Source organism: Palaemon carinicauda, chromosome 20 (genome assembly GCF_036898095.1).
Source record: "Palaemon carinicauda isolate YSFRI2023 chromosome 20, ASM3689809v2, whole genome shotgun sequence".
Lineage (NCBI taxonomy): Eukaryota > Metazoa > Arthropoda > Malacostraca > Decapoda > Palaemonidae > Palaemon > Palaemon carinicauda.
Genome location: NC_090744.1, coordinates 80,744,184 through 80,770,803, shown reverse-complemented (window position 1 = coordinate 80,770,803; position 26,620 = coordinate 80,744,184). Strand labels below are relative to the sequence as shown.

Below are 26,620 nucleotides of genomic sequence, written 5' to 3'. Positions count from 1 at the left end.
CAGTATAGTTTTATCGAAAATTAATTCGGAAAAAACCACTTAGGGATAAGCCCAAGGCTTAACCAGAGGGAAAGGGATTGCATACCTTCTCCGAAGAAAAGAAAGCAACCGGGGAGTATGAGAAAGTATACTAAGGCTCCATAAGCAACTTAGCCTAGGCACCAAGAGAATCGATTACCTAAATCACCGAAACTCAGTCGTATACTATCTTGGAAATATTCAACACAATCTTAAATGTATAAAACATAGCCTAAAGCTTCAATAAAATTTTATTACACTCGGAAAAACCAAAATCATGCATGAAGTACTAGGACCAAACGACTAGGCTACATGGCCTAGCGTAGGCCAGAATGGCGAATACTTCGCCAAAATAATACTAAGCACGAAAGGAAATCCCATGTAATGCTAAATAGCTAAAATTTATTTAAGCAAAACAACCGGGAATGTCGCTCTGACTAACTAAACTTATACCTAGCGAGCGACAGCGTCCATGACGCCTCCGGTAGGCTACGGCTCTTGTAACAAAGATTAATCTTATTAATCACTCAAAAATTTACCAAGAGCCTACATTTATACATAAAAGACATGGTACTCAACTTATCAGAGGCCGACGAAGACGGAGAAGCCATGAAAAGTAGAATAAATCCAAGATTTGCGAGAAACACAGGAAAAAACACCGAGTTGTTAAGCTACGCAAAAAGGAATACAGATGGCGCCAGGATTGGCGCCAGGATTGGCGCCAGGCAGGCATACGAATCGGATGTTAGGGAGCCTTGGGAGCGGCTCCCCCTTTTTCTTTCCCGAATTCGTTTCTTGCCAATCGCCTCCTACGAGACGAAATCTCTGTCCAGGATGCAGATTGCCATGTGGCGTGTCAAGAATACGTCCTCTGATATGTCGCGATATCCCTTTCAGGAGGGATATTCGCTCCAGGAGTTAGAATTCTGGTACCTTAAGGTAGATTCTCTGGGAATATCGCCGTAGTTGTAATATACCCTAGGAAGCTACCCTATAGGAACTTCCATCAGGACGACATGGCTTGAGCCCAAATATATATATATATATATATATATATATATATATATATATATATATATATATATATATATATATATATATATATATATATATATATATGATGGTCCTTGGTCTGGGAACTAAACATTTAATATATATTATATTACGACTGTTAAGCCGTACAACCTTTCGAGTTCAAAACTCACCTGTTCGCTCCTACATTAAATCTGTTACACTTAAAAATATCAACACCCGAAAACTAAAACAATTTTATAACTCTCAGACAGCAATATAAAAGACACTGAATATCCAAAGGACTCTTAAGTAAACTCAAAACAAAACCGGGTAATTAATTTTAAGATTTATTTAAAACTACCTCTTAATTTGATTCATTAACAAGATACAAGCGAGCATGAAATAAACCCTTGTGATTGAAATCATACACTCTTTACAAAAATAAATATATTCTATATAAATTACAAAACTTTGAAAAAAATTTACATAAAACAAATAAATCAGTCGAAATATTAAGTCTGAACCAATATTAGAAATATATATATATATATATATATATATATATATATATATATATATATATATATATATATATATATACATATATATACATATATATATATATATATATATATATATATATATATATATATATATATATATATATATATATATATATATATATATATGTATATATATATATATATATATATATATATATATATATATATATATATATATATACATATATATATATATATATATATATATATATATATATATATATATATATATATGTTTGTATATATATATAGATCGATAGATATATATACATATATATTTGTATGTGTATATAGGTATGTGCGTGTGTATGTGTTTGTGTATTTTTGTGTTTCTGTGTGGATTGTGTGCATTTGTAACATTTAGATGTGGATCAATATACCTACCTTTCTAGTAAGTAATAGGTGGACAACCATTACCTCTTTCATCAATACTAAGAACTGAAGAAAATTCTAGAATCAGTAAAATAACACTTCAAATAATTACATATAAACATCACGAGAAAGGACTGTTAGAAATATATTCTTCATAATTTTCAGAAATAATGAGTACCTTTAGTGGGAAACAACGATATTTAGTAGAAATATAACAGAAGAGTTTTATCTAAAATAGAAAATATTTGTATATTTTGAACCATTTAAAATAAGCAGTGGTGAAAGATATTGTTAGTATTATAGTTACAAGTTATTCAAAAGACGTAAAAAAAATATTAAAAATCATATTTCAATTTAAAAAATTCTGATTTATCAAGTAACACCGAAAAGGATAATTTAAGAAATCACATTGCAGTTGTAAATACGCATGAAGACAACTCTTGTATTCGTAGTATAAATAGGATCCTGTATTTCCACTTGAATATATTCGTCGGCAGTTACAAGAATATAATCAAATTACTCTATAAAAAAATGTATTTTATAAATGAAAAGAAATTCTAATGTCATTCAGTGGAGGCAATATTCGACGGACATTAAATGTAAATATGACACGAAACAAAAGTAGGTAAAATCCTAGGAGCAGATTCTAATACATTCTATCTAAAGGGAAACACGAGTCAGGCTGTAAAGGGAGCAATGAGTAAACATCGTTTTATCCAAACCAAAATATATACCAAGTGTAACGGGGTTGTCAAACGATTTTAAAAATAAGAATTCGGGATATCGAGGAGAGGAAATGTGTCGCTTCATCATCCGTTTTGCAGCAGATAGTTTTTGTGAGGAGAACAGGGAGGTGGTCGGTATTTGATAAGAATAAATCCACTTGTTCAATTGCTTTTACTTGATTCAATTATATACCTATATCTTGTAAATTTCGTTTACTAATCAACGTATTTATGGGAATACTTTATGATCTAACCATTTAAATATATCAATGGTGTATTTATGTAAATATATAGGCTACAAATGTCTATTTATGTAAATACATTTATACACTTTGTTCAATTATTCTTCTACATATAGCAACCTTGAAATTTTTTACTAAAAATATTGATGAACCTTGTGCATTGGTACTGTTTCCTTATTGCTTCACACACTGGTATGGTAGAGTACTGATAATAGGATTAAGGATAAAACAGAGAATGCAATCTTAGAGTTACAAGGTGGTTTTAGAAGAGGTAGGGGTTGTATGAATCATATTTTTACAGTAAGGTAGATATGCGAGAAATATTTAGCAAAAGGTAAGGAGGTGTATGTTGCGTTTATGGATCTGGAGAAAGCGTATGATAGAGTTGATAGGGATGCGGTGTGGAATGTGATAAGGTTATATGGGATTAGTGGAATGTTGTTGCAAGCATGAAATGTTTCTACGTTGATAGTAAAGTGTGTGTTAGGATAGGAGAGTGAGCGATTGGATTCAAGTGAGAGTGGGGCTGAGACAGGGATGTGTGATGTCACCATGGTTGTTTAACTTATATGTTGATGGAATGGTGAGAAAGGTGAATGCTCGAGTGCTTGGACAAGGATTGAAATTGATAGACTATGATGATCGTGAATGGGAGGTAAATCAGTTGTTGTTTGCAGATGATACTATACTGGTTGCTTGGCCGATTAGTGACAGAATTTGGAAGGGTATGTGAGAGAAGGAACTTAAGATTTAATATGGGTAAGAGTAAAGTTATGAGATGTATGAGGAGGGAAGATGGTGCCAGGTTGAATATCATGTTGAATGGAGAGTTACTTGAAGTAGATCGGTTTAAGTACTTGGGGTCTATTGTTACAGCAAATGGTGGAGTGGAAGCAGATGTACATCAGAGAGTGAATGAAGGATGAAAAGTGCTGGGGCCATTGAAGGGAGTGGTAAAGAATAGAGGGTTAAGCATAGATGTAAAGATAGTTCTGTATGAGAAAGTAATTGTACCGACTGTGATGTATGGACCGGAGTAGTGGGGAATGAAAGTGACGGAAAGACAGAAATTGAATGTGTTTGAGATGAAGTGTCTGAGGAGTATGGCTGGTGTATCCCGAGTAGATAGGGTTAGGAACGAGGTAGTGAGGGTGAGAACGGGTGTAAGAAATGATTTAGCAGCTAGAGTGGATGTGAATGTGTTGAGGTGGTTTGGCAATGTTGAAAGAATGGAAAATGGCTGTCTGCTAAAGAATGTGAAGAATACAAGAGTTGATGGGAGAAGTACAAGAGGAAGGCAAAGGTTTGGGTGGACGGATGGAGGGAAGAGCGCTCTGGATGATATGAGGATAGATGTGAGAGAGGCAAGAGAGCGTACTTGAAATAGAAATGAATGGCGAGCGATTGTGACGCAATTTCGATAGTCCCTGCGGCTTCCTCTGACCGCCGTGGATGACCGCGGAGGTAGCAGCAGTAGGGGATTCAGCTTATGAAGCTTCATCTGTGGTGGATAAGGGGTAGGGTGGGCTAAGGCACAATAGTAGTACCAGCCGAACTCGGTTGAGTCCCTTGTCAAGCTGGGAGGACCGTAGAGAGGAAAGGTCCCCCCCCCCTTTTTTAATCATTTATTTGATGTCGGTTATCCCCCAAAATTGGGTAAGTGCCTTTGTATATAGATAGATAGATGGATCATATAAATAATATGAAGCCTTTATTACTTAATCCTATAATCCTCCATTACATTTACTACATGTGACAATACCTAAGCCATAAGCAGGAAGAAAAGTTCGTTTGTTCTTGGCCTGCGCATATAAAAATCATGTTTTTCTACAATTACTTAGAGTGAATCTAGGATGTACTAGAGGAAGAGAGAAAATCCCAGAGACATAATTAAATTCACTGCAATATTTTCCTGGCTGCCATCCACACTAATAACTCTCCTCCTGCTGTTATTATCTTCGAATCATTTACTCCTTCAAGCACAGTAAGACTTTTTCAATAGTTGTTGCATAATCTGTTAGCATACAAATGTTTATCACATCCTATATAAATCTTTTTTGATATAAGGAAGGCCCAATCCTTATCGATGTCAAATGAATCACCATAACAATCCAAATATTTATCAATTTTATTTTCCGATACTTTTGTTGCGGTAAATTGTGATAAAAGAGATTTAGAGATAAGAGTTGCTTTGACTAGAAAATTTTGATTGGACTCACCCGTTTCTTTTTAACATTGTCCTTGATTTATTTATCATATAAATTAAAAATCAAACTGAGCAGACTAATATAATACTTCTTGTAAAACGGTATTGAACGGATGATGACCGGGCATGAGAGAGAGAGAGAGAGAGAGAGAGAGAGAGAGAGAGAGAAAGAGAGAGAGAGAGAGAGAGAGAGAGAGAGAGAGAGAGAGAGAGAGAGAGAGAGTTGTTTGAAAAAAAATAATTGATATGAAATGAAGCACCGATGTCGAGAAGATTAATTTGACCCCTAAAATAAACAAATACTAAAAAAATGAGGGAATGGAAAGGAGATTTAGATCCCGGGCGAGACGAAAATCTGTAATTACGAAATTTCACAAAATCCGTTTCAGCAGAGGATGGGAATAGAATTATTTGCTGGGATTTGCCTCCAATCAAGGTAAAGCTTTATTACTGTAAGGCCAGGTTAATATTGATACAGTTTTGGGATATTGGTAGTTTATCTAAAAAACAATACTTTTTTTTTTTCTGGCCGGGGTCTTATTTGATCCCATTTTGTGGATAAGTGTAGTTTTAATTAATCTACATTTATAAATTCATCTTTTTCCAAAATGTACGCTTAGCAGATATTGGGTTCAGTGGCTCTATATTGTACTCTAAAAGATTCAACTATCAGTGATGGAGGGACAATTCTGTAAAAAGAGAGAGAGAGAGAGAGAGAGAGAGAGAGAGAGAGAGAGAGAGAGAGAGAGAGAGAGAGAGAGAGAGTATTCTAATGCATAAAAGCACCAGACCTAACCAAAGGTACTTTAAACAAAATCTTATTTGCAGATAGTAATGATGCTTTAAGGGCACCCATGTCGCCATATTGAAAATGGCTGTCAAGCATAAGTATAATCTTATACTTCCTCTTACTGATAAAGGAAACAATATGATATTGGGACGTAGTTAGTTAGATTTACTTACTACTCAGAATTCTGAAATATTAAAATTTTCATAATACAAGAAAGTCAATGGAAATTCTAGATAACCAACAATTAAGAAGGGGACATACATTGTAAGAGATAGTAATTATAGGTCTACCCGAGCTTCGTAATTTAGAGCGACGAACTAACACATAAACAGACGTATAGGGATTAATAATATTTCAAAAGAAAGGTAAAATTTAACTTGTTGTGAATTTATTACTCAAAACTAGAAACAGTGTGCATAGAATCAGCTTGAAGATATCCTCTTCATTGGGCAACTGCCTGATAAACTTGTTTTATTGCGATTAACTTTTCTAGAGGAGAAATTCCTTCGAAAAGCAAATTGTGAGTGAACTAGCCTAGACTGATCCTTTGTTTACCAAAAATCCCAGAGATCCCATATGCTTTTCGTTTTTACACGAGTTGAAAGCAAGAAAATACATTTTGTAATACTCCAACTCTGATTGATTTCCTTCAAGTCGAGTCTATGGAAAGAAGATGCTATAGTCAATATCGTGGCGATGTAGAAGGAATCTGGAAACAAAAATGGTGGAATGTAGGACAGAAGTTATTGAAATTAGCGCTCACAAGCGACTATGAATGAAGGAATCCTTCTGTTTGAGAAGAATGAGTTAGCATGGAGAAACTACTCCCACTAAATCACAATTTATGAAATTATATTGAAGTGGAAATGAGGGATACTAACCATATCCCATTTCCATGCTTGGCTTTGTAGGGGGCATTGGGAGTAGTAGCACGGAAATGCCACCAAATAAGCGAAAAAAAAAATCAAGAAACATAAGACATTTTGGTATTAATCTATCCAAATATAAATGACATTTTGCTTATTAACAGGCATAGAGGTTTGACTGAAATATATGAATTTTGTCATATTCCCTGTGACTGGGGATTTAAAGAATAATAAATATTCAAAGAAAAAAAAGTTTATTGAATATCTTTAAATGTATACAATAATATTGCTCATAAATACTGACAAACCGTTTATATTAGTTCTAGCTACAATAATGAAAAGTTTATGCAAAACAAAATACTGTATACTATTGATTCAACTGATAATAAAAATTAGATTAAATTGAAAGCAATGAAAATTTTCTGTTGACTGCAACATAAAAATTAATCACCGAAATATATTTTGTTGTTGCTAACAAAGCCTTAGAAAATATTAAACCTTTTTTGCTACAACTGATGAGTAAAGTATGACCCTTCCATATCTTCAAAAATGTGAAAAATCATACTTTATGTAGAACTTTCATTGTCAGTGAAAGGATAGCATGTTTTTGCCTTGTCCTATACTATTCATGTAGGGGAGTTTATAACTCGATGGGGATGATATTTATACCTACTAATAAACTTTCACTTTGGACTTATACAGTTAACTGTGTTTTAGAGATATTAACGTATTATGCCACATTATAACTGTACTAAGAATTATATCTAGATATAAGCCCGAGGAAATTTATAGCATTTAGCTATGTAATTTGATTCCAATTACTATTTCATATAATCGATTTTTGATATATGAATGAAAACCGAAATCCTCTTGTGTTATAATAACGTTAAGTATTTTGATGCGGTAAGCAATGAAGGAAGGAGGCCTGGAGGTATAGAGAAGGATTAGGGAAAGATGGATGGTCTTGGAAAGCCATTTGGTCAACGCCATTGATTTACTTTAATATTAATGAAGAGACGGTTCATTAGAAATCCGGCAGCACTGCATTCTTGCAGATATTGAGTAATAATGAAATAAAATATATTGAATTTTGCAAAAATAAGTAGTTTGCGGTATTTCTAAGATATGCTCAGTGTTATGTAGTAGATGTGAAACGGTTAGGGAATTCTATAGATAGATGTTGGTTGGGGTGATATGATAATATAAAAAGATGAAAGCCTACAAAAAGAAAGTTATTATCTATCATCAAGTTGAATTTTTCTTATCTCTTCATACCGTATGGTTATATTTATCTCAAAACCATCATTAGTGTCCTTTGTACAGTTGAAATGTCTGTCCAAGCTTTGCTTGGTGCTTTCTTTTGTTTGCTATGTTGACCAAATTTATCCGATATTTTGACATTCGGTCTATGGATTTCATTATCATACTCTCTTTATAGTCTTAACATATTGTTTATTATATTACTCTTTATATCTTTATGACCACTGCGCAATTAATCAATTTTGTCATTCCAAGGACCGATCTATTGGGAGTTAAATAGAAACTAGGAAATTATATCTTTTTCAAATAACTTTAATGACCATCATAATTGAGCAAAACCATTAATCTTTTTTTTTAACATTTTATAAATGGCTATATTTAACGTCAGAATAATCAGAATTGCATTAGAATAAGTCTATTTATAATACATTTAGAGATATATTGGCAAAAATAATATTACTAATGTTTTTAAAAAAATGGTAAAAAAAGAAGAAAATGTAAAACAGATATGAATCATAGAATTATTTTATTTTGTTCCTGAATACGTTATTATAAAAAGGGTTTATAGCTTTTCCCATGTGACCTAGAAAATCGTCTGAAAATTACAAACAGAAATGATTGTTTAAAGTCAAGAGAAAATGGCCGACTATACCATTTAGCACATGCACATATAAAATGAGGGTTGGTTCATTGTTCCTATCCTAAATCGATGAGGCTCTACAAATAAATTTGGTATTTGTTTACAACACCACGCTCTCCATTTACTCGAAAATAATACAGTCCTGCAGTTCTCATCTTCTGGCACAGTAATTAAGTGCTTATCTAAATTGTGGGAAAGCAATAATTAGCAAGATACTTTGAGGAATGGGGAAGGGGTTATAAAAAGAAAATAGCACAGTAATTAAGTGCTTATCTAAATTCTGGGAAAGCAATAATTAGCCAGATATGTTGAGGAAGGGGAAAGGGGATATATAAAGAAAATAGCACAGTAATTAAGTGCTTATCTAAATTCTGGGAAAGCAATAATTAGCCAGATATGTTGAGGAAGGGGAAAGGGGTTATAAAAAGAAAATAGCACAGTAATTAAGTGCTTATCTAAATTCTGGGAAAGCAATAATTAGCCAGATATGTTGAGGAAGGGGGAAGGGGTTATAAAAAGAAAATAGCTCGGTTTCTTCACTAAACGACTTAGAACTGACATGTCAACATAGTCAACCAAACAGAATTCGTGATGCCAGCGTACATAAACAGAAGTTCGTGATGCCAGCGTACATTTCATATACTGTATATTCAAGAGAGCTATTCACCGCAGTAGACAGATTAACAAGGCGTTGGAAAAACAATGGAATTGCTGTAAGAGATGCAGATGGCAACAAGGTATCAGCAACGGCTGATGTTGAGAAGATCTGGAAAACGCACTACGAGGAACAACTAAAAGGAAGTGGAAGACGGGTAACTGGAGAAGATTATCCAGAACTAAGAGGAGAGCTATGGAACATACAGGAAACGCCAGATCTCCTGATAGAAGAATTGGGAAAAGCTTTAAGAGCTATGTCAAGTGGGAAAGCACCAGGAATAGATGGACTACCAAAGGAATTGCTTGAAGCTGGCGGTGAAATGGTAGAAAGATGGTTGTGTCATTTATGCAGGGATATAGTAGGTGGACAAGCAGCTCCAAATGATTGGATTGAAAACATTATAATTCCAACACACAAGAAAGGGGACACCACCTTATGCAAAAATTATAGGCCTATCAGTCTATTACCACATGCTTATAAAGTTTTAGCAAAAATCATACAAAGTAGAATAGCAAGGCAAGAAGAGGAAATAATTGATGAGGGTCAAGCAGGATTTAGGGCGGGTAGAGGAACAATCGATCATGTATTCACCTTCTCACAAATCATAGAAAAATTCTGGGAGAAGTAAAAAGATCTGTATTGTGTATTTATGGACTTCAGGCAAGCGTTTGACTCCATATGGAGGGAAGGAATGATTAGGATTTTGAAGGAATGGGGATTAAAACCAAAAATACTGGAAACCATCAGGAGATTGTATGAAAGGACATCGGCTACAGTAAGAAAAGGAAAGTGTTTGACAGAAGAGTTCATAACCACTGGTGGGGTTATACAGGGTTGCCCACTATCACCACACCGCTTCAACCTATACTTGGAATGGGCTATGAGAATGGCACTTGGAGATTATGAGGGTGGCATAGATATAGGAGGGACAAAAATATCTAACATGAGGTATGCAGATGACATAGTGCTTTTAGTAGAAACTAAGGAGGAACTTCAGAGAGTGTTGAGAATGGTGGAGGAGCAGTTCAGTAGGTATGAATTAGTGATAAATAGAGAGAAAACCAAAAGTATGAAAATTGGACGCCAGAGAGAGGCCTTAGAAATACAGCTATCAGAGGGAGAAGTGGAACAAGTCAATGAGTTTAAATATTTGGGAGTGTTTTTCACAGCAGATGGAAAGATGGAAAGAGCAATTCAAGACCGAATCTCAAGTGGCCAAAAAGCATTTGGAAGGCTAAGAAGAATCTGGAAAGATAGAAATATATCCATTAAGTTGAAAATTAGGCTATTAAGAGCAATAGTAATCCCCACAGTGATATACGGTGCTGAATGCTGGATACTGAAGAAGAGAGAAGAGAAAATGTTATTAGCCTTTGAAATGAAATGTCTGAGAAGAATCTGTGGTGTAAGATGGGAGGACAGAATTACGAACAAGAGAGTGAGAGAAATGGCTGGTGTTGAGGACACAATTCTGATTAGAGTGGAAGATATTCAGAGGAGATGGTTTGGGCATGTACAGAGGATGGAACAGGACAGATGGCCAAAGATAATGCTTCATGGTCCAGTGGCCGGAAATAGACCGAGAGGACCACCAAGAGATACATGGGTGAAAACTTTCAAGAAAGCAAATAGAGGCGAGACATTTCAGCAGCTGGCACAGAATAAATAGAGAGAAAACCAAAAGTATGAAAATTGGACGCCAGAGAGAGGCCTTAGAAATACAGCTATCAGAGGGAGAAGTGGAAGAAGTCAATGAGTTTAAATATTTGGGAGTGTTTTTCACAGAAGATGGAAAGATGGAAAGAGCAATTCAAGACCGAATCTCAAGTGGCCAAAAAGCATTTGGAAGGCTAAGAAGAATCTGGAAAGATAGAAATATATCCATTAAGTTGAAAATTAGGCTATTAAGAACAATAGTAATCCCCACAGTGATATACGGTGCTGAATGCTGGATACTGAAGAAGAGAGAAGAGAAAATGTTATTAGCCTTTGAAATGAAATGTCTGAGAAGAATCTGTGGTGTAAGATGGGAGGACAGAATTACGAACGAGAGAGTGAGAGAAATGGCTGGTGTTGAGGACACAATTCTGATTAGAGTGGAAGATATTCAGAGGAGATGGTTTGGGCATGTACAGAGGATGGAACAGGACAGATGGCCAAAGATAATGCTTCATGGTCCAGTGGCCGGAAATAGACCGAGAGGACAACCAAGAGATATATAGGTGAAAACTTTCAAGAAAGCAAATAGAGGCGAGACATTTCAGCAGCTGGCACAGATGGCATTGGATAGGAGTCTCTGGAGAGAATGGCGATATCAGATGCAGGACCCAACCCGGAGAATTCCGGACGGGATTTAGTGAGTGAGTGATATTCAAAATATACTTAATAGAAAATTGAGTGATTACTCAAAAGTGTTACTATTTGTAAATTGCATATTTTATAGACACTTTTGAGTGATTAATCCATTTTTAATTAAGTATATTTTAAATATACAGTATATCAAATGTACGCTGGTATCACGAACTTCTGTTTTTGTATGCTGGCATCACGAATTATGTTTGGTTGACGATGTTGACATGTCAGTTCCGAGTTGTTTAGCGAGGAAACCGAGCTACTTTCTTTTTATAACCCCTTTCCCTTTCCTCAACATATCTGGCTAATTATTGCTTTCCGAGAATTTAGATAACCACCTAATTACTGTGCAAGAAGATGAGAACTGCAGGATTGCATTATTTTGGAGTAAATGGAGAGCGCGGTGTTGTAAACAATTACCATAAATTGAAACTATTTTTCACTAAGGCACAAAGTTCAATATTTACTGCATATTTGAAAAAAATAAAATATATCTATATGGGCACCTATATTACTCTCATCAGTCGTCTATGGGGTGAACACTTAAAGGACTTAAATCACGTTCCTCTGTCGTAAAAGAGTTAAGTATGAGCTCAATTATGAAGAAAGCTAATTATTTTCTAAAATTCTTAGTTTGTTTAGTGGTTTAGGGAAAAATCCTAAACCAGTGGCTACCAGACTGTGCAATTTTTCCTAGTTTATTGCAATATTCGTAGACTACATGAAAGTATTGGATATCTGTAGTTTGTATCTAAATAGTATATTATATCATGCTTATAAACTTTAGGATCTTTGCTCTAGGGTGATCTGATGACGCGATCAATAATTTTTTTTATCCATTTGTGCTCCATTGAGAGAATTACCGCCTCAACCAATACTTTTTTCTCGGAAATATTCGCTAAAAGTCGTGGTGTCATTCAAGGAAAATGAAATTTATATCTGAGTGATGTCAGGTGCTGGGAATATTCGAATGTGTTTACAGAATACATAGCAACAGTGTATATGAAGGACTGGGCAAGTAAATATTCAGTACAAAACGTACTTAGGGAGTAAGAACTGTGATTAGGGAGTGTTCTTGCCTCCTTTATTCAAAATAAGGTAATTTCTACAAAATTCCCATATATAACAAAATCTTACAACACAGTCTTATTTTTCATGCATATTAAGAAAATAAATTTTATGTTTTTCACATATTTTTCATTTTTCATTACCAAGATATTCTACTTACATCATGAAAATATTCAATCATTCCTTTACATAACGCAATAGACAAGATGATCATCCATGTTAAAATCTGACATTTCACAAATGAAAAAAAAAAAAAATTTATAAAAAGTCCGAAAGTCATTTTACAAAAATTACGTAATAAAATAGCTAAAGAGGGCCGAAATCTTTATGGTGAAAAACTAAGATATTCAATGTATAACTGGAGCCTTCTCGGGCTCATGAACTGAGGTAGTCTCCCCTCCGGAAATAATATCCTTTGCCCAAGAATGACCTCCTTGGTGTAAATGTGTTTAGATCATCATTATCATCGCCTCCTACGCCTTTTGGTGAAAAGGGCCTCGGTTAGATATCGCCAGTCGTCTCTATCTTGAAGTTTCAAATCCATACTTCTCAATTCATCATCTATTTGACGCTTCATAGTACTCAGACATGTAGGTATGGGTAATCCAACTCTTCTAGTGCCTTGTGTAGCTCAGTTAAAAGTTTAGTGAACTAATCTCTCTTGGAGAGTGCGAAGAGTATGCCCAATCCATCTCCATCTACCCTTGACCATGATCTCACACATATATGGCACATGAGTAATCTCTCTTATAGTTTCATTTCTTATACTGACCTGCCTTTAAACACCCAATATTCTTCTTAGGGCTTTGTTCTCAAATATACAGAATCTGTTGGATAGTTTCATTGTCATACCACGACTCATGTCCATGCAGTAACACCAATCTCACTTAACTGGTATGTAACCTGGTTTTTATATGTAATTCCAGGTGGTTTTATTTACAAATTTTATTTAACCTAGACAATGTCCGATTTGCTTTTTTCCTCTCTCATTAGTTCCTAAATATATAAATGATTCCATCTCATTAATCATTTCTCCTTCCAATGATATTTCATCTTCCATGAGATATTCCATTCTCATCATCTCTGTATTTCTTTTTTGTTTTTGAGTCCATCCTCATTCCATATTTCATGCATTTTGGTAAGCAAGCTTTGCAAGTCCTGTCGTTTTATGCTAATAAGGACAGCGTCATCATCATACTCTAGGTCATCTACTTTCCTTTTTCTAATCCAGTCCAATCCTTCTCTACCATCCTCAACTGTTCTGGCATTACAAAATTCATTAGGAGTATAAACAACATAGGTGACAACACCTTCTCTTGTAGTACTCCACAGTTCACTAGAAATTAATTTGATAGAACTGCACTAACATCAACTTTGCACTTGCTATGCTCATGAACAGACTTAATCACATTTACATATTCGAGAGGAACTCCATAATGACACAGGACTCTCAACAAAATTGGCCAATGCACACTATCAAAGGCTTTTTTTAGGCCACAAATCCCATCAAAAGTGGATTTTCTATATTCTACACATTGTTGTACTACGTGTCTTAAAATGAAAATTTGGTCAGTACAACTTTTACCTTTTCTAAATCATGCTTGTTCAAGTCCCAACTTTTCATCAATCTTTCTCTCCAGCCTCTTAAGAATGAGCAAACTCTATATTTTCATGACAACTGACTTGATGGTGATGCCTCTGTAATTATTGCAGTCAGTCAGATCTCATTTGTTTTTGCCATTTTCACCAACGCCCCTAGCTTCCATTCATCAGGGTTTGACGCTCTACGCCATATTCTACAAAATAATCCTATAAGTATTCTGGGAGTCACCTCATTTTCAGCCAATATCATCTCAGCTTTTATTTCATCGTATCATGGGCCTTATATCTCTTTAGTCTTTTAATGATAGCTTCGACTTCTAACACACTGAATTCATTCATGGACACATCAATTAAATCATTCCTTTTATATCTCCTATCCATGACCTCAATAAAGTGTTCCATCCAACTTTGCCTTTCTTCATCTCCTGTTGTTATAACAGATACATCTCTCTTTTCAATGGATATATGCTTCTTTTTATATGACCCAGGAGAGATCTCATTAATAATTCAGTAAACAATTCTTACACCATAACCATTTCCTTAATTCATAGCTTTGTTAGCCTCATCTGCTTTCCTATCTAAATATTCTCTCGAGTCATTCCTGGCTTTTCTTTTGACATCACTATCAATACTGAAATATTTATCAAGCTTTACCTTGTAATTTTCATTACTTCCTTGAATACTTTCTCCCAACAACCAATTTCTTTCTTTGCCTCCTTTTTATAGTATCCCAAGTATCATTTGATATCCATGGTTTCCTCCTTGTAACTGCAAGTCCAAAAGCTTCATTACCAAGTAACTGATATATGTTCTTAATATCACATCATTCTTCATTGATTGCCTGCTCTTCGGCCATATAATATATGTCATTCTCATTGGGTTTCTTTATCATTTCCTTTTATTTTTATTACATGTTGTTAGAATATCCCCTACTTTAGTTTGGTCTCATATCCATGATGTTATTTTTTTTATGTTTCATACTGTTATTCCCATCATTATACTTTCCATAGCTCTTTGAGTTTGAAGTATCTTATATTCCAAGCCTTTAGTAAGGTATCAAGTCTGATGCAAAAGTTGATACCGGTAGGACCATCTGATTAAATAACTTTCATTTTAGAGAAAGTGGAATTTTATTTTTCATTATCACATTTTGTTTACCAGAAGCTATCCCGCTGAAGTTTATCGTTCTTTTAATTTCGGTCTCGTATCCTCGGGAAATACTGTCTGACCTAAGTATGTATATTCATTTATAATCTCTAGAGGCTCGTTCTTAACCCTTATATGTTGTGTCTCTGTATTTTCATTGAATATTATCTTAGTTTTACTCATTCATTTTCAGTCCTTCATTTCAGCTTTCTCCATTTAGGTCTTATATCATCTTTTGCTACTCCCCCCATAATTCACGAAACAGAACTAAGTCATCTGCAAATCTCACCTTGTTAAGGTATTCCCCATTATTATTAATTCCTATATTTTCCTTATCTAAATTTTTGAAATCTTCTTCTTAGCTTATTGTGTATAATTTAGGGGAACTGGGGTCTCCCTGTCTAACTCCTTTTTTAATTGGCTTTATATAATTTTAGGAATGCTCCACTGTACTTCCTGTATAGATATCTTCAAGTGTTTCAACATATAATTCATCTAATCCTTGTCTTTGAAGGCCTTTCTATACTGCTAAAGTTTTTATAAATTCAAAAACTTCCCCATATTCCAGGAATGCCATACACAGGGGTTTGTCATTCTTTGTTGATTTTCCTATTAGCTGGATAATTACATAGATATAGTTAGTTGTTGAGTACCCACATCTAAAGCTTGCCTCCTCTCTTAGCTGATTAAAGTCTAACTACCTTTCTATTTGGCCTAATAACATCTTTAATGATATTTTATATATTGTGCATAGTAAACATATTGGGCGGTAATTTTTCAGGTCTTTTGTTTCTTCCCTTTTGCGAGCTAGCATAGTGAAAACGCTTTTCTAAGCTGTAAGTATAGAGTATTTTTGCAGACATTTTGTGTAAAGTTTAGAGAGTTTTGCTAATATAAAATGTCCTCCATGAATTATCAATTCATATGTTAGGTATTCTTCTCGTGTTGTCTGGCCTCTTTTCATGCTTATTTTTTTTTCTTTTGTGTGTGTGTGTGTGTGTGACGGATACTCTTTTAGTAGACTATGAGAAACTTTCAATTTTGTCAAAACTTCGGTAGTTGTGGAAGCCCTTTTAGGATAAGGAATCGATGAAACTTTTGTTAGAATACTTGAAGATATTTATATTGGAAGGATAGCAATCGTAACCTACGTAAAGATAGTGAGAAGGCAATTTAAAAGGGAGACCCCCATAACCCCTAAATTATTTATATTATGCCTACAAGAAGTTTTGAAAATTTAGATCGGAAAAATGTACGAATTAATATTCATGGAGAATATCTTAACAACTTAAGATATGAAGATGACTTAGTTCTGATTAGTGAATCACGGGAGGAATTACAAAAGATGGTAGAAGATTTGAATAGAGAAAGCATATCTGTAGGACTGAAAATTAACATGGAGAAAACTAAAAAGAAATGCTCAATGAAAATGCAGAGACAGCAAATAAGGGATATAGACGATCCTCTAGAGATTATTAATGAAAATATGTACCTAGTACTGACAGTAAGTTTTTCCCTAGGACATGACGTCGATTTTAAACCAAGGATAAGCATGGACTAGAGAGCTTTTGGTGAGCAAAATGAGATTATGAAAGAGGAAATACTAGTTTATCTAAAAAGAAAGTTATAAGATCAGATAGTCCTACCTGTATTAACTTATGCATCAGAAACTTTGAACTCTAGTAAAGCCTCATTACAAAAGCTAATTACAACTATGAGAGCTGTGGAAAGAGTAATGATGAGCATAACAATAGGCGACAGAAAAAGGGTAATATGGATACGAGAGCAAAGTGAAGTAAAAAATATTCTAGCAACATGTAAGAAAAAGAAATGGACATGGACCGGACATGTAATGAGAATGACAGAAATAGATGGACGAAAAGAATAAAAGCATGGAACCCTAAAGATTAAAAATTAAGCGAGGGAAGGAAAAGAAGACGATGGATTGACGAGCCAAGAAAGTTTGCTGGTATAGACTAGGATAGAAAGACAGTGTTTGAGACATGCCAAAGGCCTTTGTCTTACTGTGGACTAGGAACGGCTGATGATTATCATATCTTTATATATTTTATCCATATAATAAAATATGAAAAATTCCATAAAATTTTTCATATTTTTATCTCGTTTATTAATAATTCAAATATAAATGTTTCATACAGCATTTGCAATACAAGGGCAATCTTGGCAAAGTATAAAAATAGGTGAAAAAAAACTATCCTAAAATTTACTTACATCTCAAAAAATTACTTTTCAGTATTTCAGCTACAAATGCTACTATTTCTTTTATTTATGGCATATATTGGAAAGGTTTTTAAGCTTTACATTGCGTTAGTTATGATATACTTATTTACGAAAAATGTGAGCGTAGATATGAACACCCGAAAGCCCATTAAGGCTTGTGGTTCGGCCTACATTCGGAAATGCATGAATAATTTCTCGTACGCATGTTTATGCATGTGTAAATACTTGCAATGTTGATGTTTAATATACCGGGTGAAAGAGGATTCTTTGTCTGTATGATAAAATGTAAAATTATTTAATCATATATATATATACAAAACTATCTCATACTTGCTTTGCATAGATGATTTCATTTATGCTTGGTTTCGCTTGTATAAATAATTGCAGTATCTATATTTCATACACCATTTGAAAGGCTTTTCTTTGTACTTATATGTTTTATTCATGTTTTTCTATAGGAAATCTATTTAGCTTTTGAGATCTGAATTCATTTATACGATACGAAACATAACTGTATATTGAATTTAACATTCTATAATAAGTCACATCTTTTCACCAATCACATCTATATCAAAATTTTCACCTCAACGCGAAAGATCAATTGTCCACAAAATTTATATAAAAAAAAGTTCCTCAAACACATATCTTATTTTTTTCATGGTGGGTGGCCTTTTTGTCCGATGTTACTTCGTCCAGCGACACTTCGTCCAATGTCTTTTCGTCCGGTGGACTTTTGGTCCAACGACATTTGGTCCAATTTCTAAAGAAAACAAGTGTTTTAAGGGATTGTTATTACCATTTACTTCAGTTCTGTGTTAAAAGTTTATACCTTATTGGCTTTTATGATAAAGTAATATGCTCATTTGCTAATTACTCCATGTAACATTCTCTTTTTCCTTCTCTGTCTTTAGTATGGTACTATATATATAGTGTGCGGCAAGTTTAGTACTTCAGTTTCTGAATCTGCCTATCCCGAAATGGCAAAGATTATACCATCAACGAAGGAGACAAGATAAGCAGTAGATGGAGGTAATTACATCTACGATTTTCATTCAACTAATACAAAATTTGGAAAAAAATATTTGAGGTGTGAGAAAAGGCAGCTGTGTTCAGGACGCATTCACACGGTTACGGAAGACAGTGTACCAAAAATTATTTATTTTTCTGGTGAGCGCCTTCATCCCACATATTTTCATACATTAAACGGTAGAAAAGCAGTTGCTGAAATTAAGGAAGAAGCGATTGAAATCATAGCAGTAAGTTTGCGTAGCATATTATCGAGAAAGTTTACACAGATAACTGAAAATCCTTGCTCCCAGCTCCCTCGTGTGCAAGTACTTAAAAAGACTATTCAAAGAGGCCGACAAAAGCATTCCGGATTTCCTGCTAATCCAGTGGCTACACATGCATTTGAAATCCATGACGAATGCGGTCAACTTAATAATGGTGAACAGTTTCTAAGATATGGTTCAGGTATCGAGGATCATCAAAGAATTATAATATTTGCATTAAAAAATAAAGAATATATATATATATATATATATATATATATATATATATATATATATATATATATATACATATATATATGTGTGTATTTATGTATTTATATATGTTTTTCGCTAAAAAATACACGGTAATCACGCAGTTTATATTATTATTTCGCATCACAGAGGTGTTTTCCTTCAATCACTAGAAAGTTCAATAATTCTTCGACATGAAGTACCAAAATCAGATGCTCATATCCGTTGTAGTTTTGACGTGCTGGAGTGTGGAGAATTTTTTTTTTTTTCTCGTGAGAACGCCACTTTTCTACCCGGGCAAAAGCATTGTATCTCATACCTTTATTGGACCCCCCAAAAGAACTCATCTGAATGTCTCATTCCAAGTTACAAATAAAATAGTTTGGAAAAAGAATGCTATTTCTGGGGCAATAGGGATGGTGTGGTATATTAGGAATGAGTAGGCTACCCGGCTTCTCATAAGTCCTGCTATGTATATGGAAGCCACCATATTAACGATATAAAAGTTTGTATAGGGATAACAGATTTCCTCTTTGTTCCTTCTATCAAAATCCAGACTTAGAGGATTCTCCTTTTTTCCAGTAGGTCTAAAATACTAAATGACACACAGGTTTCTTTTTTTTCAATGGTAAACTAATCTCTCTTTTATTACTCACCATAAGAAGTGGTTGAAATCAGTTTTTTCCAACCATTTTCTATGTCCTGAGAGCTTTTGTCTAAGATTATTTTAATGCTTTATCCTTATTTACCTTTTCTATTTTCATTTATCCTTTTCTATGATTCATGTCATTTAAACCCCCTTTTCTTTTCTTTTGTTCTACCCGCTGTACAATACATTGCCGGCCCAATATGACGAGAAGATATAGTTAGTTATCTATTCCTTTTCCTTTGGAATAGCTAAGTTTCTGTCTCCTTTTATAATGTTTGTAGCCTCCAACCTTAATACTTTTAATTTATTCATCACCCTTTCATGTCGCAAATTCCACGTTCATCTCACATTAAAATACTTCGATACCCATGACGTCAAGCAGGTAGGACTTCCACAACACTGCCTTTAATGTCTGTGTGAAGTATTTTATGGATTTCTTGTTTTCTTAAGCATTGTATTCAAGGATGAATTATACTGAAATCCTGAGAGAAAATTGTTCATTAAAACTCATAGCTATATCATGTATACCTCTCTGCTTAATTTCAAGTCTTTGTCAATTTAAGAATTTTAATATCTGTTATTCCCAACACCTTTGGCTTTTTAATTTGCATGTAATTATCATAAATGGCAATGCAAGATTACACCTTGTATTCACTAGTGAGTCCTGTCAAGATGTCGTCTTCTTCTACTAGGAAAGTAATCCTGGTATTTTTATATGACGTTGCACCTCCAGTTTTGGGCAGAAATCAAACTTATTTCTGCTTTCAAAATGGGTGTACCTAAGTTCCCTCTTTTTCTTATAAAGATAAAGAGTGCTTGCAGTAGTTAAGTCAGTCGTTTCCCATGTCGAGTGACCTTTTTGTAGCATTATTTTGAGTTTTTCAGACTAAAGGGATCCCTTAAAGTATCGGAATGGCATTAAAAGTTCCCACAAAATAAGGCATCCCAACTCATGATGATGATCTATACTTATAAATGACGAGGATCTCCAAGAAGGCTTAAAAGGAAAACTTCACCTATAAGACCCTACCATTGGAACTTCTAAGGATTCAAGAATCACCATGGACCAGAGAACATATCTCTGAACATATGAGTCAGTAAAGGAGACTATGTGGCCACACTTTCCCCCTTAGCTAAACACATACCTAGGCATCTTATATTTTGGTATAGTTATGTTTTATCTGCCTATAAACAATCTGGCATGCATAAAGAAGTTCTTGTATTGATTGTTTTTTTCATGTCTGTATGTCACTTAATCCTTTTAGACTAACCCCTTGTTTATGGAATGCCCGTGTATTGATCTGAATTGAAAACTCTACTAATCTACAATATAGGCTAGTTGCAGTGTTTTTTTCTAAATGTAACTTTGTATATCTAGTAAGTTAGTCTTATAAGGTTATGGACTATAAATTTTGTAAATTAATTCATAAGATAGGTTAAACTAGGTTTACCTAACACCTTTTTCATATCTTTGATCTTATACTACACGTGATATTCTAAATCTTGATTGTATCATGATATACATGAAGCTGAGGAAGACCTTGGTGTGTGCATGCATGAATTCAGTGTGTTTGAAGTCAAAGCCATCATTGAAAAACTAAGATGGAAAACCCCTGCATATGATCAAATAACTACTGAGATGTTATTGGCCGAAAATGAAGTGACTCCCAGAATACTTAAAAGATTATTTTATAGAATAAAGCGTGATGAGAACAAACCTAATGAATATTAGCTAGGAGTGCTGGTGAAAATGGAAAAAAGGGGATATCTTGCTGATTGCAATAAGTATAGAGGCATCACACTTTGTCAGATGTCATAAAAATATATAGTATGGTCATTCTAAAGACACTAGAGAGAAAGATTGATGAAAAGATGAGAGAGGAACAAGCAGGATTTCAAAAAGTTGTACTGACCAGATTTTCGTTTTCAGACGTATGGTACAGCAATGAGCAAAACATAAAAATAAACCTTTGATGGCGTTTGTGTACTATGAAAAAGCTTTTGATATTGTGCACTGGAAAATTTTGTAAATAGTCCTGCGTTACTATGGAGTTCCTTTTAAATATGTAAATTTTATTAAGAATGTCCACGAGCATAGGAAATGCAAAGTTAAAGTTAGTGGAGTTCTATTAAATGAATTTCCAGTGAACAGTGTAGTACACCAAGGGAATGTGTTGTCACTTATGTTTTTTATCCTCCTCATGGATTTTGTAATACTTAGAACAGTTGGGGATGGTGGAGAACGATTAGACTGGATTGATAATAGGATATTAGGTGACCTTGAGTATTCTGATGACGCTGTCCTTATTAGCAGAACACCACAGGATTTTCAAAACTTGCTTACCGGAATGTATGAAATATCACATGAGGTTAGAATTAGTTTAAATAAAAGAAATACAGAGATGATGAGAACGGAATATGCATTGGAAGAGAAAATATCATGGGAAGGAGAAAGGATTAATGAGTTGTAATCATCTAAATATTTTAGAAATATGATCTCTAATATAAAATCTTTAGAATTGGATTTTAATGAAAGATTGAAAAAAGCAAATTAGGCAATGACTAGTTCAAGAAAGCTTTGGAAATTAAATTGCCTGAAATTACATTTAAAAATCTAGCTACATATCACATAAATGAGATCGGTGTTACTGTATCGACATGATTTTTGGTGTAAGAATGAAACATTACTCAACAGATTTTGTAGATTTGAGAACAAAGAATATGTGGAATTAAATGGCAGGACAGGACTAGAAATGAAAAAAAATAAGAGAGATTACTTGAGTGCCTTATGTGGATGAGGTCATGATGAAGCGCAAATGAGATGGTTTGGGCATTCTTTTCGTATCCCCAAAGAGAGATTAGTTCACAATAAATTCAATTGGGGTCAACAAAGCACTAAAAGGGTTGGAAGACCCAGGCCTACATGGCTGAGGAATATGAAACATGAAGAAGGAGATGATGAAAGGAGAAGTATACATTTAAAAGCTCAAAATGGAGACGACTGGAGAAATCTAACAGAGGCCCTTCGTTTTAATAGGAGTGGGAGGAGATGAAGATGAGCATGGAGTAAAAGAACTCTGAAATTAATTTTATGAACTCCCTATGTTGTTTTATTGGCCCATTTTGGAAGTATGATTCCGAGATAATTAAACTTTTTTTCGGTTTTGTAATTAAAATTTTGTGTTTCAACAAGTCAAGGTACTCATAAAAGGAACTAAATTATTTCCACATGAATATATCTTAAATTATTCTATCCCTAGTATTACTGAGATAAAATAACTTAAAGTCTTATATACTTTTAATTTACACATTTGATTATTAGTGTCTTTTACATTCTTATTTGTGCAGTTACTGGAGTGAACAATTCTTTTTAACCCATCCTATATTGAAACCCGCAGGTAAGCTTTAGGGCACTTCAACCTCTACATTACTGCTGCTCTTTATGCTCTTGCATTATTGTATTTACTTTTAACATTGGTCAGTACTCTCAGTTGGAGTGTATGATCCTGCGCTAGGTGTAGCACCTGGACACCAAGGTGAGAGCTGTCAAGACCAAGCCACTATTAAGTAATCTCTGAACTTTTTTATGTTACCATTACCATTTTCATCTGCTGATGCAGGAGTGTTGGCATCCCAATCCCCCAGGTTAGCTTCTGAATATCTATTACAGGGAATTATTTCACACACCTAACACACAGAGCCGGTCCTTCGAACTGGATGGTTCACCTCTGACTTTTGGAAAATTAAAATTTCAAATTTATAAATTCAATTACATCTGTGGTTATGAATGATAAGTCACTTAATAGTGTTATGCTTGATTTGCACATACAAGCCAGATTGTAGAATGTTAATATTGGGTAGAGAGATGTGGTAGAATATGACGTTCAGTTTATTTCATGAGATTGAGGAATATTGTGTTAACCACAAAGTTCTGCTAAACTAAAACTCAGGATTTTGTTTACTTTGTTTGGGTCACCAATTTATGTTATACACTTATCGTGTGTGAGATGTATGAACATTATTTATATTTGATTTTTTTTTTTTTCATCTTTTTTCATCATTTCACTTTTCACCAGCAACCACATATTGTCCACCTTGGTTAACTGACCTGAATGGAAAGTACTTTTCTTGGCCTGTTTACTCCTCTATGAACCTATATCTGTCACTCTCTGGGCAAGTGTTCAATGTGTGGTCTTTACAGCCCCCATTGAACTGATGCTGAAATTGATATTAATGTCAGATCCGTTTCATAACATGTGGTCGGTCTAAGATGATAGACATTGTTTATACCCCCAATGCCCCTCTCCAGCAATATGCTGTGATTTCTATTCTGTTAGAGCTTAATTCACAACTTCAAAGGTGCACAGAAGATTTCAATTCTTTGCGAGTACGCTGAACTAGTCCTCCAATCCATTGCCCCTTTTTATTTTACTCGTATAGCACCAAGGTATGAAATCTTTCAAAACCATTTTTCCAGAAATCAGGGACAGACTTTTAGTGAATATAAAGCCGCTTAGGAACGCGATAATAGTCAACTCCCTCAAATCAGCCCACTGTTACAGCAAACTACCCTTTTCTCAATGTATGTGCTGAGAAAAATGAAACCGACTTAAGTAATTTGATATTCCACGATGATAACCCCATTCAAAATCTCGCACAAACACCCTCAGTCACATCTGAACCTTTAATGGACGTAAAGCCTGGTGGAGTCGGCTTCATTTACAGGTTGTTAGAGATAAAGATAATTTCTTTATAAGGTGTTAGTTAGAGGCCTTTTCTTTATAAGTTTTTATAGAATTAAGAGGTATTGTCTTTAGAAGCAGGTTAGAGCTAGAGCTGATTGCCTTATAGACTAAGTAAAATTGGAGGCATTTTCTTAAAAGATTGCTTCGAATTAGAAGCATTTTATATATAGGATGGTATGTTCTCGAAGTACTTACATTTTAGGCTAGTTACAATCAGATCTACTTTTTACAGAATAATTAGAGTTATGGATATTTTCTGTAGAATTTAATCTGCAATTGAGGCTTTTTCCTTAGAAGCTGGTTAGAACTATAAGTATATTCTTTCGATGTTAAGAATGGATTTAATTTCATTTTGAAGTCAGAATGAGTAACATTAATATCATATTTTTCATTATATACTGTGGGATATGTAGTAGTAATTCACTATTCTTTAAAAACAGATCTTTTCAGGCATTTCTAGTAGAATTGGCCATTCTCAAAATAATATTCCATTCAGAAGTTAGAAATTTCAAGCATTGAATCTTTCTTTGGTTTACAGAATCGATAAAATATCGTAATGAGAGAGAGAGAGAGAGAGAGAGAGAGAGAGAGAGAGAGAGAGAGAGAGAGAGAGAGAGAGAGAAATGAATACTTGAAAAAAGAAAAATAAGAAACATAAAAAGAAATAAATAAGTGTTTGAGAAATAGACAAGGGTGGTAAAAGGTCTGTTCACATACGTGAAAAAATAATGTTATTCACGCACAAAAACAATATGACCAGATAAAAGCTGATTTTTAAACTGCTTCATTGTCAGCACTACTTCATATACATATCTTAATATATTTTAATTAACACTAATATTGCAAGATATAAAACTGACAGAATACAAAGATCAATACATTTATGAGAGAATAAACAAACAGCCAAAGATACATATTTTTTATTTTCATTATATAATGAAGACAGAACACTCCTGAAGCCGCAAAATATACAAAAATACAATCATCAAATAAATCATGACTTGAAACATAGTGGATTTATGGTTAACCGGTTTAACTAATTCATGGCATCGTAAATAAAAGGCGACGCAAATTAAATCCTTCCTGAAAAAATGATCGGTGATTGATGGATAGTTATTTACTTTACAGTTGATTGCTTTCAGGTAATCATGTATCCAGGATCTTATCCCAAAACGAAGTTGTGCATCAATTTTGATACAAGTAAAAATCATGAAGTTCTGATTATGGAAAGGATTTTTATTTTATTTTTTTTTTTTTACATTACCAAAACGGAAATCCTATATTCATGTCATGCATTTAAAGCTTAGTGCCATAAAGAAATCTACTATGAGATCAATAACCTAAAGCTAATTGAATTTTTTTTTTTCGACTACAAAGGTCGATAAAGATGTTTGTTGATTCTGTATTCACTTCCACAGACTCGCAAAACACCAAGAAACCAAATGTTTGAACTACAGCGCATATGTTATAATAAAAAGAAATTCCTTACAACGAGAGAAAAGCCCTGTTTCTTATACTCCTTGAGCCATTAATTATTCTAAAGCTCAAAGGAATATTATTGGATACTCTAATGAGGAACCACATAATATCCACAAACCATTATTTCCATACGACAGTAAAATGTTTACATAAAAGTCTTTCCAAGAAACTTCAAGGGAAAAATCTTTTTAAAAATCTATTCGGTGGTCTTTAGTTTTTCAGTTGTCTAGGTAACGTCATCCATTGATAATTTCATTGAAATTATGTTTTATATATATATATATATATATATATATATATATATATATATATATATATATATATATATATATATATGAATTTAAATAAAACACTCGTGCTTAATACAACTCTGAATACAAATTATAAGGAAATGGAATGTGTGAAAATTAAATGGAAATGTTTCATATCCGTGATTTTTTTTTTTTACTATTAAATAATGG

General features: G+C 33.9%; 1 protein-coding gene across 1 annotated transcript in view; it reads left to right on the top strand.

The window, feature by feature from the left end:
- The first annotated feature begins 16,735 nt into the window (after positions 1–16,735).
- Positions 16,736–26,620, top strand: part of LOC137659922 (uncharacterized) — a 24,469-nt gene continuing 14,584 nt past the window's right edge. The window contains exons 1-2 of the mRNA XM_068394688.1: positions 16,736–17,026; positions 24,273–24,382. Of these exons, the coding sequence (XP_068250789.1) occupies positions 16,736–17,026; positions 24,273–24,382 (401 nt within the window). The remainder of the gene's footprint in view (positions 17,027–24,272; positions 24,383–26,620) is intronic.